Raw genomic sequence first — 13,868 nt, forward strand, 5'->3', positions numbered from 1 at the left:
AAAATATACTACCAGTTTATCTCCTGCGTGTCATAGGAGGCGACTAAGTGGGGCAGGAGTAGGGGGCTGGAATTACTCCCCCTTGTATTAACTTTCAAAGAGGGGAGAACAGATAATGGAGCCAACCAAAAATTTTTCTTCGAAGGCTCAGATATCTGCCCTTGTTATTACCTTTCCGCGGGGTGGGGAGGCCAACAGGTATTAAAGAAAAAATATATCTCTGACCCCTTGGGATTTGTTGTCAGGTAAGAAATGATTTTGTTTAAATGATGTGCAGATTTGATATTTTCATGGTAATGATAAGTTTCATAATGTCTTCAATTTTATCCTGAAAAGCAGCTTCTTGAAATCATGTAGTATATTTTTGCTGAACTTTTGCAGTGTTTTATTAATATTAAATGGTTAAATGCTCATATATTTTGCACAGAATGAGACACTAAAGAGTCAGATTATAGCCATGCAGGAAGATAAGGACAGACTATCTGTTGAATTAACGAACATGCAAAATGAGTTGGAGAAGAAATCAGCAGATGTCAAAGCTACCAAGGAAAATCATGCAAATCAGTGGGGAAGGCTAAAGGAAACTGAAAGAAGATTAGAAGATCTGCAGAAAGAACTTGGGGAAAAACAGGAACAACTCCACAATGAAAAGGAAGAAAGAAAGGTATGCGTGATTAAGAGCACAATATTTAGCTACAGTGGTGAAGAATTAGAAGTTTTTGATTTGTTTGAGTACTTAGTAGTGGAGTTTAGTAAGGATGGTAGTAGGGAATCTTAAATTGAAAGTGGAGTTATGTAAGGGAAGCAAATTAGAACACTGAAAGCTTGGATGGGGTACTCATCCCAGCACTGATCTGTATAAGTTAGGTTAGATAAAAAATAGGCACATTAAGGATGGATAAGTTGCAGAGTATGGTTAGAATTATGTGGATGGATGGAATAAAGACCTGTGATGTGAGGTTGTGTGTTCTGAAGAAATCACTAGAAATGGGCATGGATGAAATTTTTTTTATACATAGGTGTCTTCTCAGTGTTCCTCTAGATGATAGCAGCCTAGTTGAAATTGTCAGAAATATTGTAATTTTACTTGATACACTATTGGCTCGAGATTGCTATGATGATGATTCAAGGTAGGTTTTATGCAAGTTTTGAAGTCTGTGATTTAAAAGTTTATTACTGTCGACTCAGAATTTTTGTATCCATTAGAATGCAGAAAATCAGCTGGGGGAGGTGAGGAAACAAAAGCTATCATCAACCTCGCATGCAAGCTCACCTGCGGGGAGTGGGCCAATCCATAATAGAGGGGAGCGTCACTGGCTGGAGACAATCACTCACCTCAAGGTTTGTTTTAGATTAATTGCAGAGCTGGTGTTTAAGTAATGAGTCCTTTGATATTGATAAAGGTTGGCATGAATTAATACCACATATGTATGCTCTTAGGAAATTTGTTTATATATCTGTATGTCATATGTTTTTCTCTCAAATTTTTCTCAAAAGGCTTTGTTCCTGATGGTACCACTAAGGTGTGAAAGGCAGGCTCATAGAAAAGAAAGAATGTACTATATTCACTTGACTGATTATTCATTTATTTTTCTTTGTTTGTGTATATCTTTCTCTCACTCTGTTTACCTGTTGATGTAAGAAGAAAACTATGAAGTGTTTTTAGGATTTTTTTGTATATTGAGTTAGCTAGCATTGGGTCCTTAATATTTGACCACTGGAAAATATGCAGATGCATTAAATAGCTAATTGAGAAATTGATACCATTTGCTGAGAAGAGACTTGAATATTCAAAAGGGAAATAGTTTGGAGAATCAGAGTTGCCTTTCTTTATTATCAGAGAAAGAATTCTTTGATTAGAGTTCAGAAAGTAAAGGGAGGACATGAGAGTTACAACAAAAAGTGAGAAAGTTGAGGAAAAATTATTGGCAGAAGGGTTAAGATAGGAGAAAAGAGCATAGGTTAGGTATTTTGGTATATTGCAAGACTAAGTCAGGTATAGGTAGAAAGTCATCTAGATAACTTCCCACGTATTCCCTGCGTGTCGTAGAAGGCGACTAAAAGGGGAGGGAGCGGGGGGCTGGAAATCCTCCCCTCTCATTATTTTTTTTTTTTTTTCCAAAAGAAGGAACAGAGAAGGGGGCCAGGTGAGGATATTCCCTCAAAGGCCCACTTCTCTGTTCTTAACGCTACCTCGCTAACGCGGGAAATGGCGAATAGTTTGAAAGAAAAAAAAGAAACAACAAAAAGAGTTTTCTTGAGCATTCCTCAAATGATAGGAATTGGTTTTGATGATATCATAACCCTCTGTCTTGTTCCAGGGCCAGCTACATCAGGAGCAACTACGGTCACGTCTACTGGAAGCTGCTGAACAAGAGAGTTCTACTCGTATCTTGATCCTCCAACGCAGTATTCGGGAAACAATTGAGGCCCATGAAACCCTTCAGGTCTGGTCCTAACACTTGTGGTAAAACACATTTGCAAAGTCCAATCATGATAAGGCTGTAGGACGTAAGTGAGGTTTTGAGTTATGGTTCATCCAGTTAAAACATCATCACCATTTGTGCTGGATGTATGAGAGATGCATACAAAACAGGTTTCAGAGTTTGGTACAGACCTGGGAAAAAATTGATGTATAGCACCATGAATAGATGACTGAGCCTGTAAGGATATGTCCTCCCATAGCTTTTTTATTTAAAAACTCTGGAAAGGAGTAATAATGCAGAAGGGATTTTCAGTTCCATGTTCCTACCCCACTTAGTTTCTTCCAACACCTTGCAGGAAATACATGAGTAGCTTACTTTTCTCCCTTATCCATAGGGATGACATATATATGTATACTTCATGTACCTGGAGTCCCATGTATCTTATGAAACTCCTGCTGCACTCAGGAAGCTGGCCGCATCCACCAGGGAGGACCATTGGTTGTAAGTGACATTGTGTGTGTACTTATGTGGGGACAGTGATGGGCATCTCAGCAGTAAGAGTTCAGTGTCCTTCATTGTGGATGTTTTGTTGTGGACATGAAGGGTCCTGGAGTGTGTTGAATAGCTGTTTACAGTAATTTAGGGATGGTTGACATCCAGATCACATTCAGGAAAGTGATGTGTTTGTTTGGTCATTCAGTGTGTATGTTTTGGTGAAGGTGGGGGGATGTGTGAATAGAGGTTGGTGAAGTGTGAGGCAAGAGTAGGCTTTTAATTTCTCCCTTTGCATTGGTGGTTAGTGGTTAGGATGTGAAGCATGAACCCAAGATGAAAAAAAGCACAGAACAGGATTAACGCGTTGAATATGAAATGTTTGTACCAGTATGTGATGTGAGGAGGGTTAATAAGTTTAGGAATGAAAGTGTAACAGAGAAGTGTGATAATATGAAGAGAATGGTTGAGAAAGCTGAAGAGTGTGTGCTGAAATGGTTTGGACATATGGAGAGAAGGATTGACAAAGAAGATATGTATATCAGAAGCAAAGGGGACACTGAGTTGGAGATGGAAAGATGGAGTGGATAAGATTGTAAGTTTTCAGGGCTTGAAAATGCAAAAGGATGTAAGGTGTGCATGGGATAGAGTGAAATGGAGCAATGTGGTCTTCATTGGGCAATGTCCCGTCACTGTACAAAACCAGGGCTTATGAAGCAGCCAGGGAAAGGTCTGTGGGACCTGGTTGTGGATAGAGAATGAATGCGAGTGTCAGACCATTTCTTCATTTGTTTCTGGTGCTACCTCACTAATACAGGAAACAGCTAACAAGTCTGAAAAATATATGTATGTGTCCTGTTTTTCATACAGGGCATAAAGGATAGGGTTAGGAGAGAAAGAATTGCTAATTGATATGAAAATATTTTTTTTAAATTTTGGTGGCATAGACTTAGAGTGAGTGGGATCGGGTGAATGTGTTTGCAAGTACAAGATAAGTCACAGCAGGTTTAGGGAAAGATCAAGTATAGAAGGGACACTCATATGATGGTCAGCTCCAGTAGAAGTGATTCTGCAGGACTGATGTTGAGTCCTAATCTGGGCAGCCAACCAAGCCAGTTACCTCCATTTGAGGTTTACCAGTATATGGGAACATAATGTAAGTCTATGCAGGTCCAAAACTTCTGTGGTTTGCAGTGCCCATGATCACTAGGGGAGTGGAGGTTGATATAGAGATGTAAATTAGTAGATTGTCATGTTTGTTGAAATGGTAGTTTCACAGTTACCATCCTGTTCCAAATTTAGGAAGTGACTTTTTTTTTATATTAGGTATGAAAATGATAAGGAAGCCAATGAAATGACAGAGCTTAAGATCTTTTTCTTTGATGCAAATAATGAAAAAAGAAGATAATTACTGGTCTTTCTTGTGTAACCCAGTTCTGTCTGTCCATCTCTAATCCCCATTTTCTCCGGGAACTCCCATCAAGGGGGTGGCCATGGGAAGAGGGTCTGCACTTATCTCTGTCCTAACATGCCTCCCTTGCACATGCCATTACATTCATTCTTTTCCCATATCTCTCTCACCCAATTGTGTATTCATTTTACCTTTCAGTAATTAAAGGTTTACACTTATGTTGCTACACATAACTAATATATGTTTTAAAGAAGTTCAGACTTTCCCCACTTAATACTCTGTATTGGTTCCAGACAAAATGAGCATTAAGTAAAGCATCACTAAGTGGGATCTTTGTTTCCTTAAGAAATTTTTAGATATGATTAATTCATTATGCATAGGCTGTCATTGGTACAGTCATATAGTTATAGCACATGATACAGACTTTTAAGAGATTTTGCACTGAATTTTGCAAGAGAAACATTCTATGCTAATGCAGTAATTGTATTCTGGAGGTTTGTGTCAGGTACCCAGTTTATTAGAAGGAATTTTCAAGCAAATATTGCATTGAATTATGGGTGTGGTCTCTCGTTTAATTTATGACTTGATTCACTATCTCTATTTGTCGTAAGGCAGCTCCAGAATATTTTAGAAGTGCCTCTGCAGCTGAAGATGACAAAACAGTTTTTAGCTCTTGCAAAAATAACAGAATGTATTGATAAGTGCTGCATATTCATATATTATTTTGTTGTGAAATTGTTATTTATGCATCCGTGAAAACTTAATATAGTGGAGAAATTTCATCAAAAAAGGAAACTTTAGCCTTAGCTGGGAATTGAACCCCCTTTTATATGGAAGAATATTTTCATTTTTATAGAATTCTGTTATACCCACTTTTTCTAGGAATGCAGCCTCTCATAACACAATGGACAACAGTACATAACTGACAAGATTGCAATCACTGTGAAATTCTGATGTGCACATTTTAAGCATGAGTACCTCATTATTAGGACAGTGATATAAATGTTTTGCTTTATGCAGCTATCATGAGTGCTGAGAAAAGTGAAGAACATTAAGATGTAGATGTAAAAATGACATCTTAATCTTCACTGAGCTTTTGCTATGCTTACCTTTTACTTAATTTCATACTTATTTGATAGAAATGTAAAAGTGCATGAAGTTACTTATTTTCCTGGTCTGGAAATTTGAAATTAATATTTGTTTCTGGACCATTGATTTAGGCAAAGTACAACCAGCTTCGTGTTGCCTATCGTGCTAAAAAGGCAGAGAAGATTCACCACAGAGAGCTTTCACAGCAATACACTGCACAAGTCAAAGAGCTTGGTAAAACTTCTGCTGAACTTGAAGAAAATTTAAAGGTATGATTAATGTTGTTTAATATATCACTGGTATATGCATTATTTCTTAAGGCAGCAGACCAGTTTTCCTAGTATCATCACATACATGTGTATCACATTTTAGTAATATATATCTTTCTTTTCTTTCATACTATTTGCCATTTCCCGCCTCAGCGAGGTAGCATTAAGAACAGAGGACTGGGCCTCTGAGGAAACATCCTCACCCAGCCCCCTTCTCTGTTCCTTCCTTAAAAAAAAATAATGAGAGGGGAAGATTTCCAGCACCCCGCTCCCTTCCCTTTTAGTCGCCTTCTACGACACGCAGGGAATACGTGGGAAGTATTCTTTCTCCCCCATCCCCAGGGATATATATATATATATATATATATATATATTTTCATACTATTCGCCATTTCCCGCGATAGCGAGGTAGCGTTAAGAACAGAGGACTGGGCCTTTGAGGGAATATCCTCACCTGGACCTCTTCTCTGTTCCTTCTTTTGGAAAATTAAAAAAAAAAAAAAAAAAACGAGAGGGGAGGATTTCCAGCCCCCCGCTCCCTTCCCTTTTAGTTGCCTTCTACGACATGCAGGGAATACGTGGGAAGTATTCTTTCTCCCCTATCCCCAGGGAATATATATATATATATATATATATATATATATATATATATATATATATATATATATATATATATATATATATACTATCCCTGGGGATAGGGGAGAAAGAATACTTCCCACGTATTCCCTGCGTGTCGTAGAAGGCGACTAAAAGGGGAGGGAGCGGGGGGCTGGAAATCCTCCCCTCTCACTTTTTTTTTTAATTTTCCAAAAGAGGGAACAGAGAAGGGGCCCAGGTGAGGATATTCCCTCAAGGGCCCAGTCCTCTGTTCTCAACGCTACCTCGCTAATGCGGGAAATGGCGAATAGTATGAAAGAAAAAGAATATATATATATATATATATATATATATATATATATATATATATATATATATATATATATATATATATATATATTTCATACGATTCGCCATTTCCCGCATTTGCGAGGTAGCGTTAAGAACAGAGGACTGGGCCTTAGAGGGAAAATCCTCACCTGGCCCCCTTCTCTTCCTTCTTTTGGAAAATTAAAAAAAAACGAGAGGGGAGGATTTCCAGCCACCCGCTCCCTCCCCTTTTAGTCGCCTTCTACGACATGCATGGAATACGTGGGAAGTATTCTTTCTCCCCTATATATATATATATATATATATATATATATATATATATATATATATATAATGTGAGAAATACTTAGAAAAGCAAATGGATTTGTATGTAGCATTTATGGATCTGGAGAAGGCATATGATAGAGTTGATAGAGATGCTCTGTGGAAGGTATTAAGAATATATGGTGTGGGAGGAAAGTTGTTAGAAGCAGTGAAAAGTTTTTATCGAGGATGTAAGGCATGTGTACGTGTAGGAAGAGAGGAAAGTGATTGGTTCTCAGTGAATGTAGGTTTGCGGCAGGGGTGTGTGATGTCTCCATGGTTGTTTAATTTGTTTATGGATGGGGTTGTTAGGGAGGTGAATGCAAGAGTTTTGGAAAGAGGGGCAAGTATGAAGTCTGTTGGGGATGAGAGAGCTTGGGAAGTGAGTCAGTTGTTGTTCGCTGATGATACAGCGCTGGTGTCTGATTCATGTGAGAAACTGCAGAAGCTGGTGACTGAGTTTGGTAAAGTGTGTGAAAGAAGAAAGTTAAGAGTAAATGTGAATAAGAGCAAGGTTATTAGGTACAGTAGGGTTGAGGGTCAAGTCAATTGGGAGGTGAGTTTGAATGGAGAAAAACTGGAGGAAGTGAAGTGTTTTAGATATCTGGGAGTGGATCTGGCAGCGGATGGAACCATGGAAGCGGAAGTGGATCATAGGGTGGGGGAGGGGGCGAAAATCATGGGAGCCTTGAAGAATGTGTGGAAGTCGAGAACATTATCTCGGAAAGCAAAAATGGGTATGTTTGAAGGAATAGTGGTTCCAACAATGTTGTATGGTTGCGAGGCGTGGGCTATGGATAGAGTTGTGCGCAGGAGGATGGATGTGCTGGAAATGAGTTTGAGGACAATGTGTGGTGTGAGGTGGTTTGATCGAGTAAGTAACGTAAGGGTAAGAGAGATGTGTGGAAATAAAAAGAGCGTGGTTGAGAGAGCAGAAGAGGGTGTTTTGAAATGGTTTGGGCACATGGAGAGAATGAGTGAGGAAAGATTGACCAAGAGGATATATGTGTCAGAGGTGGAGGGAACGAGGAGAAGTGGGATACCAAATTGGAGGTGGAAAGATGGAGTGAAAAAGATTTTGTGTGATCGGGGCCTGAACATGCAGGAGGGTGAAAGGAGGGCAAGGAATAGAGTGAATTGGATCGATGTAGTATACCGGGGTTGACGTGCTGTCAGTGGATTGAATCAGGGCATGTGAAGCGTCTGGGGTAAACCATGGAAAGCTGTGTAGGTATGTATATTTGCGTGTGTGGACGTATGTATATACATGTGTATGGGGATGGGTTGGGCCATTTCTTTCGTCTGTTTCCTTGCACTACCTCGCAAACGCGGGAGACAGCGACAAAGCAAAAAATATATATATATATATATATATATATATATATATATATATATATATATATATATATATATATATTATCCCTGGGGATAGGGGAGAAAGAATACTTCCCATGTATTCCCTGCGTGTCGTAGAAGGTGACTAAAAGGGAAGGGAGCGGGAGCTTGAAATCCTCACCTCTCTTTTTTTTTTTTTTTTCTTTTTCCAAAAGAAGGAACAGAGAAGGGGGCCAAGTGAGGATATTCCCTCAAAGGCCCAGTCCTCTGTTCTTAACACTACCTCACTAACGTGGGAAATGGCAAATAGTATAGAAGAAAAAAAAAAATATATATATATATATATATATATATATATATATATATATATATATATATATATATATATATATATATATTTATTATACTTTGTCGCTGTCTCCCGCGTCAGCAAGGTAGCGCAAGGAAACAGATGAAAGAATGGCCCAACCCACCCACATACACATGTATATACATACACGTCCACATATGCAGATATACATACCTATACATTTCAACATATACATATATGTACATACACAGACATATACATATATACACATGTACATAATTCATACTTGCTGCCTTTATTCATTCCCGACACAACCCCGCTGTCAGTGGATTGAACCAGGGCATGTGAAGCGTCTGGGGTAAACCATGGAAAGTTTTGTGGGGCCTGGTTGTGGAAAGGGAGCTGTGGTTTTGTTGCATTACACATGACAGCTAAAGACTGAGTGTGAACGAAAGTGGCTTTGTTGTCTTTTCCTAGTGCTACCTTGTAGGAGGAGGCGATCCCATTTTCATGAGTGGTGGGAATGGATGAAGGCAGATGTATGAATATTTACATGTGTATGTATACTTGAAATGTATAGGTATGTATATGTGCATGTGTGGGCATTTATGTATATACATGTGTATGTGGCGGGTTGGGCTATTCTTTTGTCTGTTTCCTTGCACTACCTCGCTAACGTGGGAGACAGCGACAAAGTATAATAATAATGAAATGATAGTTTTATACCCAATCGCTATTTCCCACATCAACGAGGTAGCACCAGGAAACAGATGAAGAATGGCCCATCCTCTCATATACACATATGTATACATAAACACCCATATACATATCAATGTATACGTACACATGCATATACATATATACGCATGTACATATTCATACTTGCTGTCCTTCATCTACTCCCGGCACTACCCGCCCCACAGCATCGCTACCCCCTACTTCATATGTATTTGCCATTTCCCGCATTAGCGGGGTAGCATTAAGAACAGAGGACTGAGCCTTAGACGGAATATCCTCACTTGGCCCCCTTCTCTGTTCCTTGTTTTGGAAAATTATAAACGGGAGGCGAGGATTTCCAGGCCCCCCACTTCCTCCCCTTTCAGTCATCTACCACACTCTGGAATGTGTGGGAAGTATTCTTTTTCCCCTATCCCCAGGGATATTTATGTATTTTTACTTTTCATACATATTTGCCATTTCCTGCATTAGCGAGGTAGCATTAAGAACAGAGGACTGAGCCTAAGAGGGAAAATTCTCACGTGGCCCCATTCTTTGTTCCTTCTTTTGGAAAAGTCAAAATTGAGAGGGGAGGATTTCCTGTCCCCTGCTCCCTCCCACTTTTACTTGTCTTTTACTACACACAGGGAATACATTGGAAAGTTTAGAGTAAATGTGAATAAGAGCAAGGTTATTAGGTTCAGCAGGGTTGAGAGACAAGTTAATTGGGATGTTGAGTAAATGTAAATAAGAGCAAGCTTATTAGGTTCAGTAGGGTTGAGGGATAAGTTGATTAGTTAATTGGGATGCAAGTTTAAATTGAGAAGAATTGGAGGAAGTGAAGTGTTTTAGATATCTGGAAGTGGACTTAGCAGCAAATGGAACCATGGAAGCGGTAGTGAGTCATCGGATGGGGGAGGGGGTGAAAGTTCTGGGAGCAATGAAGAATGTGTGGAAGGAGAGAACATTATCTAGGTGAGCAAAAATGGGTATGTTTGAAGGAAGTAGTTCCAACAGTTTTATATGGTCGCAAGGCATGAGCTATGGATGGGGTTGTACAGAGGAGGATGGATGTGTTGGAAATGAGATGTTTAAGGACAATATGTGGTGTGAGGTGGTTTGATCGAGTAAGTAATGAAAGGGTAAGTGAGGTGTGTGGAAATAAAAAGAGTGTGGTTGAGAGAGCAGAAGAGGGTGTGTTGAAGTGGTTTGGACATATGGAGAGAATGAGTGAGGAGAGATTGAAAAAGAGGATATATGTGTCAGAGGTGGAGGGAGAAAGGAGAAGCAGGAGACCATTTTGGAGGTGGAAGGATGGAGTAAAAATGATTTTGTGCATCTGAGGCCTGAACATACAGGAGAGTGAGGAGCATGCAAGGAATAGAGTGAATTGGATCAATGTGGTATACCAGGGTCAACATGCTGTCAGTGGATTGAACCAGGGCATGTGAAACATCTGGAAAGGTCTATAGGGCCTGGATGTGGTTTTGGTGCATTACACATGACAGCTAGAGACTGAGTGTAAATAGATGTGGCCTTTTTTGACTGTTTTCATAGCGCTACCTCACTGAAGCAGGGGGTAAGGATACTGTTTCCTGTGGGACTGGGTAGTGCCAGGAATGGATGAAGGCAAGCAAGTATGAATATGTACATGTGAATATATGTATATGTGATATGTATATGTATGGGCTTTTATGTATATACCATGTGTATATGATTGGATGGGTCATTCTTCATCTGTTTCCTGGTGCTACCTCGTTAACATGGGAAACTGCAATGAAGTATAATAAATGATAGATATTGTTGTTATTATTATTATTATTATTATTATTATTATTATTATTATTATTATTATACTTGATTGCTGTTTCCCATGTCAGTGAGGTAATGCCAGGAAACAGATGAAGAATGGCCCAGCCATTCATAAACATACACACACACACATATAAATATAAATAAATGCCCATACATGCACGTACATATCAACATATACACATATACATACTCATACACAGACATATACATATATATACATATATTCATACTTGCTTGCCTTCATCCATTCCTGGTGCTACCCTGTCCACAGAAAACAGCATATCTAGGGAGAGGAGAAATAGAATACTGCCCACACATTCCCTGCATGTCATAGAAGGCAACAAAGGGATGAGAGTAGGGTGTGCTAGAAATCCTCCCATCCTGTTGTACATTTCCAAAAGGAGCAGATAAGTGGGCTGAGTGAGGATTTTCTCTCTGGGGCTCAATCATCTGTTCTTGATGCTATCTCACAAAGCAGCTGGAGTAGATAGTATTGCAGGTGAACCTCCTAATAAAGGAGGTGATTGTGTTGCTGATTGTTTAGTTATGATTTTCATTGGTAGTATTGTTCGTGGTGATGTGCCTGAGGATTAGCAGAATTCCTGTATCAGTGCCATTGCATGAAGGCTAGGGGGAAAAATGAATGTTAGAATTACAGAGTATAAGTATGTTGAGTGTACCTTGAAGTTGTATGGGAGAGTGGTGGCATGCACAGTGTTTCAGATTGGGGAGGAACAGTTTGGCTTCATTAGGGGTAGAGTATGTGTGGATCAGGGGTTTGCTTTGAAGAATGTGTATTAGAAATACTTAGAGAAACAGGGCTTGAATATGGTAATTTTGGATCTGGAGAAAGCATATGATAGGGTTATTAGAGGTGCTTTGTGGAAGATTTTATGAATATACAGTGTGGGAGGGAAGCTACAATTAGCAGAAGAGTTTTTATCAAGAGAAAGCCATGTGTGCGATTAGGAAAAGAGAGTGAATGGCTCTAGGTGAAGGTTGGTCTGTGGCAGGTGTGTGATATTAATTTAATGCAAGAGTCTTAGAGAGAGGACTATGTATGCAGTATGTTGGGCTAAGGGGCCTGGGAGGTGGGTCAGTTGCTGTTTGCTGATGACATGGCACTGATGGCAGATTCAAGTGAGGAACTTCAGAAGCTAATGTCTGAGTTTGGGAGAGTGTGTGAAAGGAGAAGGGTGAGAATAACTGAGCCTTAAGCACTGCGTGTTTGAAATAATTCAGTCAGCACATCAGTTAATTACAGAAGCATAACATTAGTCTTATGAATTAGTGATTGTGTTTGTTATATAGTTTGAATTATTTTATCACATGCTTTTGGCTTTTACAGCTTAGGAATACAGTTGATTAAGTTAGATTACACTCCCATTGAGATAACCAAAATTTTTGCAAATTTAATAAGATTGCATATGATTCTTGCTCTGATATAGCTTGATGTATATCCAAATGAAAGGTAAACTTACCGACAATATTATAACTTCAATCGATATAATTACGATGAATGAGTTTCTTAGCATTGCTTGTCATATGAAACTTAAAATTAACTACTTTATTTGTGTATGAATGAGATCTGGAATAAGTCATCTGGCAGCCAGTTGTATAAAATGCAGACACATTACTGTTGAGGGTCAAATAGCCACTTCTTGTCTCATAGCATGCAAATGCCTATGTTTTCACTGATTCTGTATATATTTGTCTTCCAGATCATGTTGTCTGCACTAGGTGAGAATATTGATGTGGCAGTAGGAATCTTAACATCCCACGTGTTTTTGTCTCCCTGTGTGGTTCATCCAGGTCCAGACTTGCACTTGGACCCTGAGGCTTGGTTTAGTGCTCAGCAGGCAAGGCTTAGGTATATTTTCAGTATCTGTTATCTTTGTTTTCATTGTACTCCCAAGCCTTGTCCATGTCCCATAGCTCTTTCCATAACTGTCAATAATTTTCAGCCTTTATTCCATATTTCTTTATTATTCTTTGAAAATTTGTCTGAAAATGTTTTACCTCTTCAAACCTCTCCCTATACCTGTTTATTCTTTCTGTTAATTTTTCTTTTTCAATATCTCTTACAGTAATCTTTCTTGCAGTAACACTAATCATTTTTTTAATACATTCTGCCACTCTTTACTTTGAATGCTTTTATAACATCAGAAACACTGTAAGTATAAATCCATTGCTGTTTTTAAGCAAAAAACCACAAAATTTGTCATAGAATTAATTTTTTACCATCTTGTGCAGATTTCTATGAAATTAATGCAATACAGAGCCAGAATTAAAAGCAAAATATGGTAACTATTGATTCTCTCAACACAAAGTTAAAAGATCTATAACCTGATATGAAGTAATGATTTTATGCAATTCATACCTGTCAACAGATAAAGCTCACATTCCCAATATTCTATTCTGCTGTAACTGGAATATTTTTAAAGAATTTATTCTTTTTTGCATTTAATTTTATTCTTTTGGCTTGATATAGTGTTTATAGTGTTTTGATAGAAAAAGAAAATTTACTAATCCAATGTTACATTCACTCACTAATCACATGGTTCACCTTGTTAATCACATGCTTCACTTATGTGCAAGTGATCCAGTCATTTAATGCTTCCTTGTTCCCCCTTTGGTGTTATGTGGTGCAGTTTGCCTATGGTTGTGATGGTATGTGATGCGATCTTTAACTAGACAGATGCAGCTATGGGGGGGTTTCCTTCTGTTTCTTTCAATTTTTCCACACTTTTTATTTATTTTTTTACATGTGC

At 38.7% G+C, this 13,868-nt stretch overlaps 1 protein-coding gene across 1 annotated transcript in view; it reads left to right on the top strand.

The window, feature by feature from the left end:
- The window catches only part of LOC139760796 (uncharacterized), a 46,848-nt gene that overhangs the window by 22,894 nt on the left and 10,086 nt on the right, over positions 1–13,868 (top strand). The window contains exons 10-14 of the mRNA XM_071684405.1: positions 428–664; positions 1,207–1,341; positions 2,322–2,447; positions 5,550–5,687; positions 12,819–12,967. Of these exons, the coding sequence (XP_071540506.1) occupies positions 428–664; positions 1,207–1,341; positions 2,322–2,447; positions 5,550–5,687; positions 12,819–12,967 (785 nt within the window). The remainder of the gene's footprint in view (positions 1–427; positions 665–1,206; positions 1,342–2,321; positions 2,448–5,549; positions 5,688–12,818; positions 12,968–13,868) is intronic.

Source organism: Panulirus ornatus, chromosome 38 (assembly GCF_036320965.1).
Source record: "Panulirus ornatus isolate Po-2019 chromosome 38, ASM3632096v1, whole genome shotgun sequence".
In the NCBI taxonomy this organism is placed as follows: domain Eukaryota; kingdom Metazoa; phylum Arthropoda; class Malacostraca; order Decapoda; family Palinuridae; genus Panulirus; species Panulirus ornatus.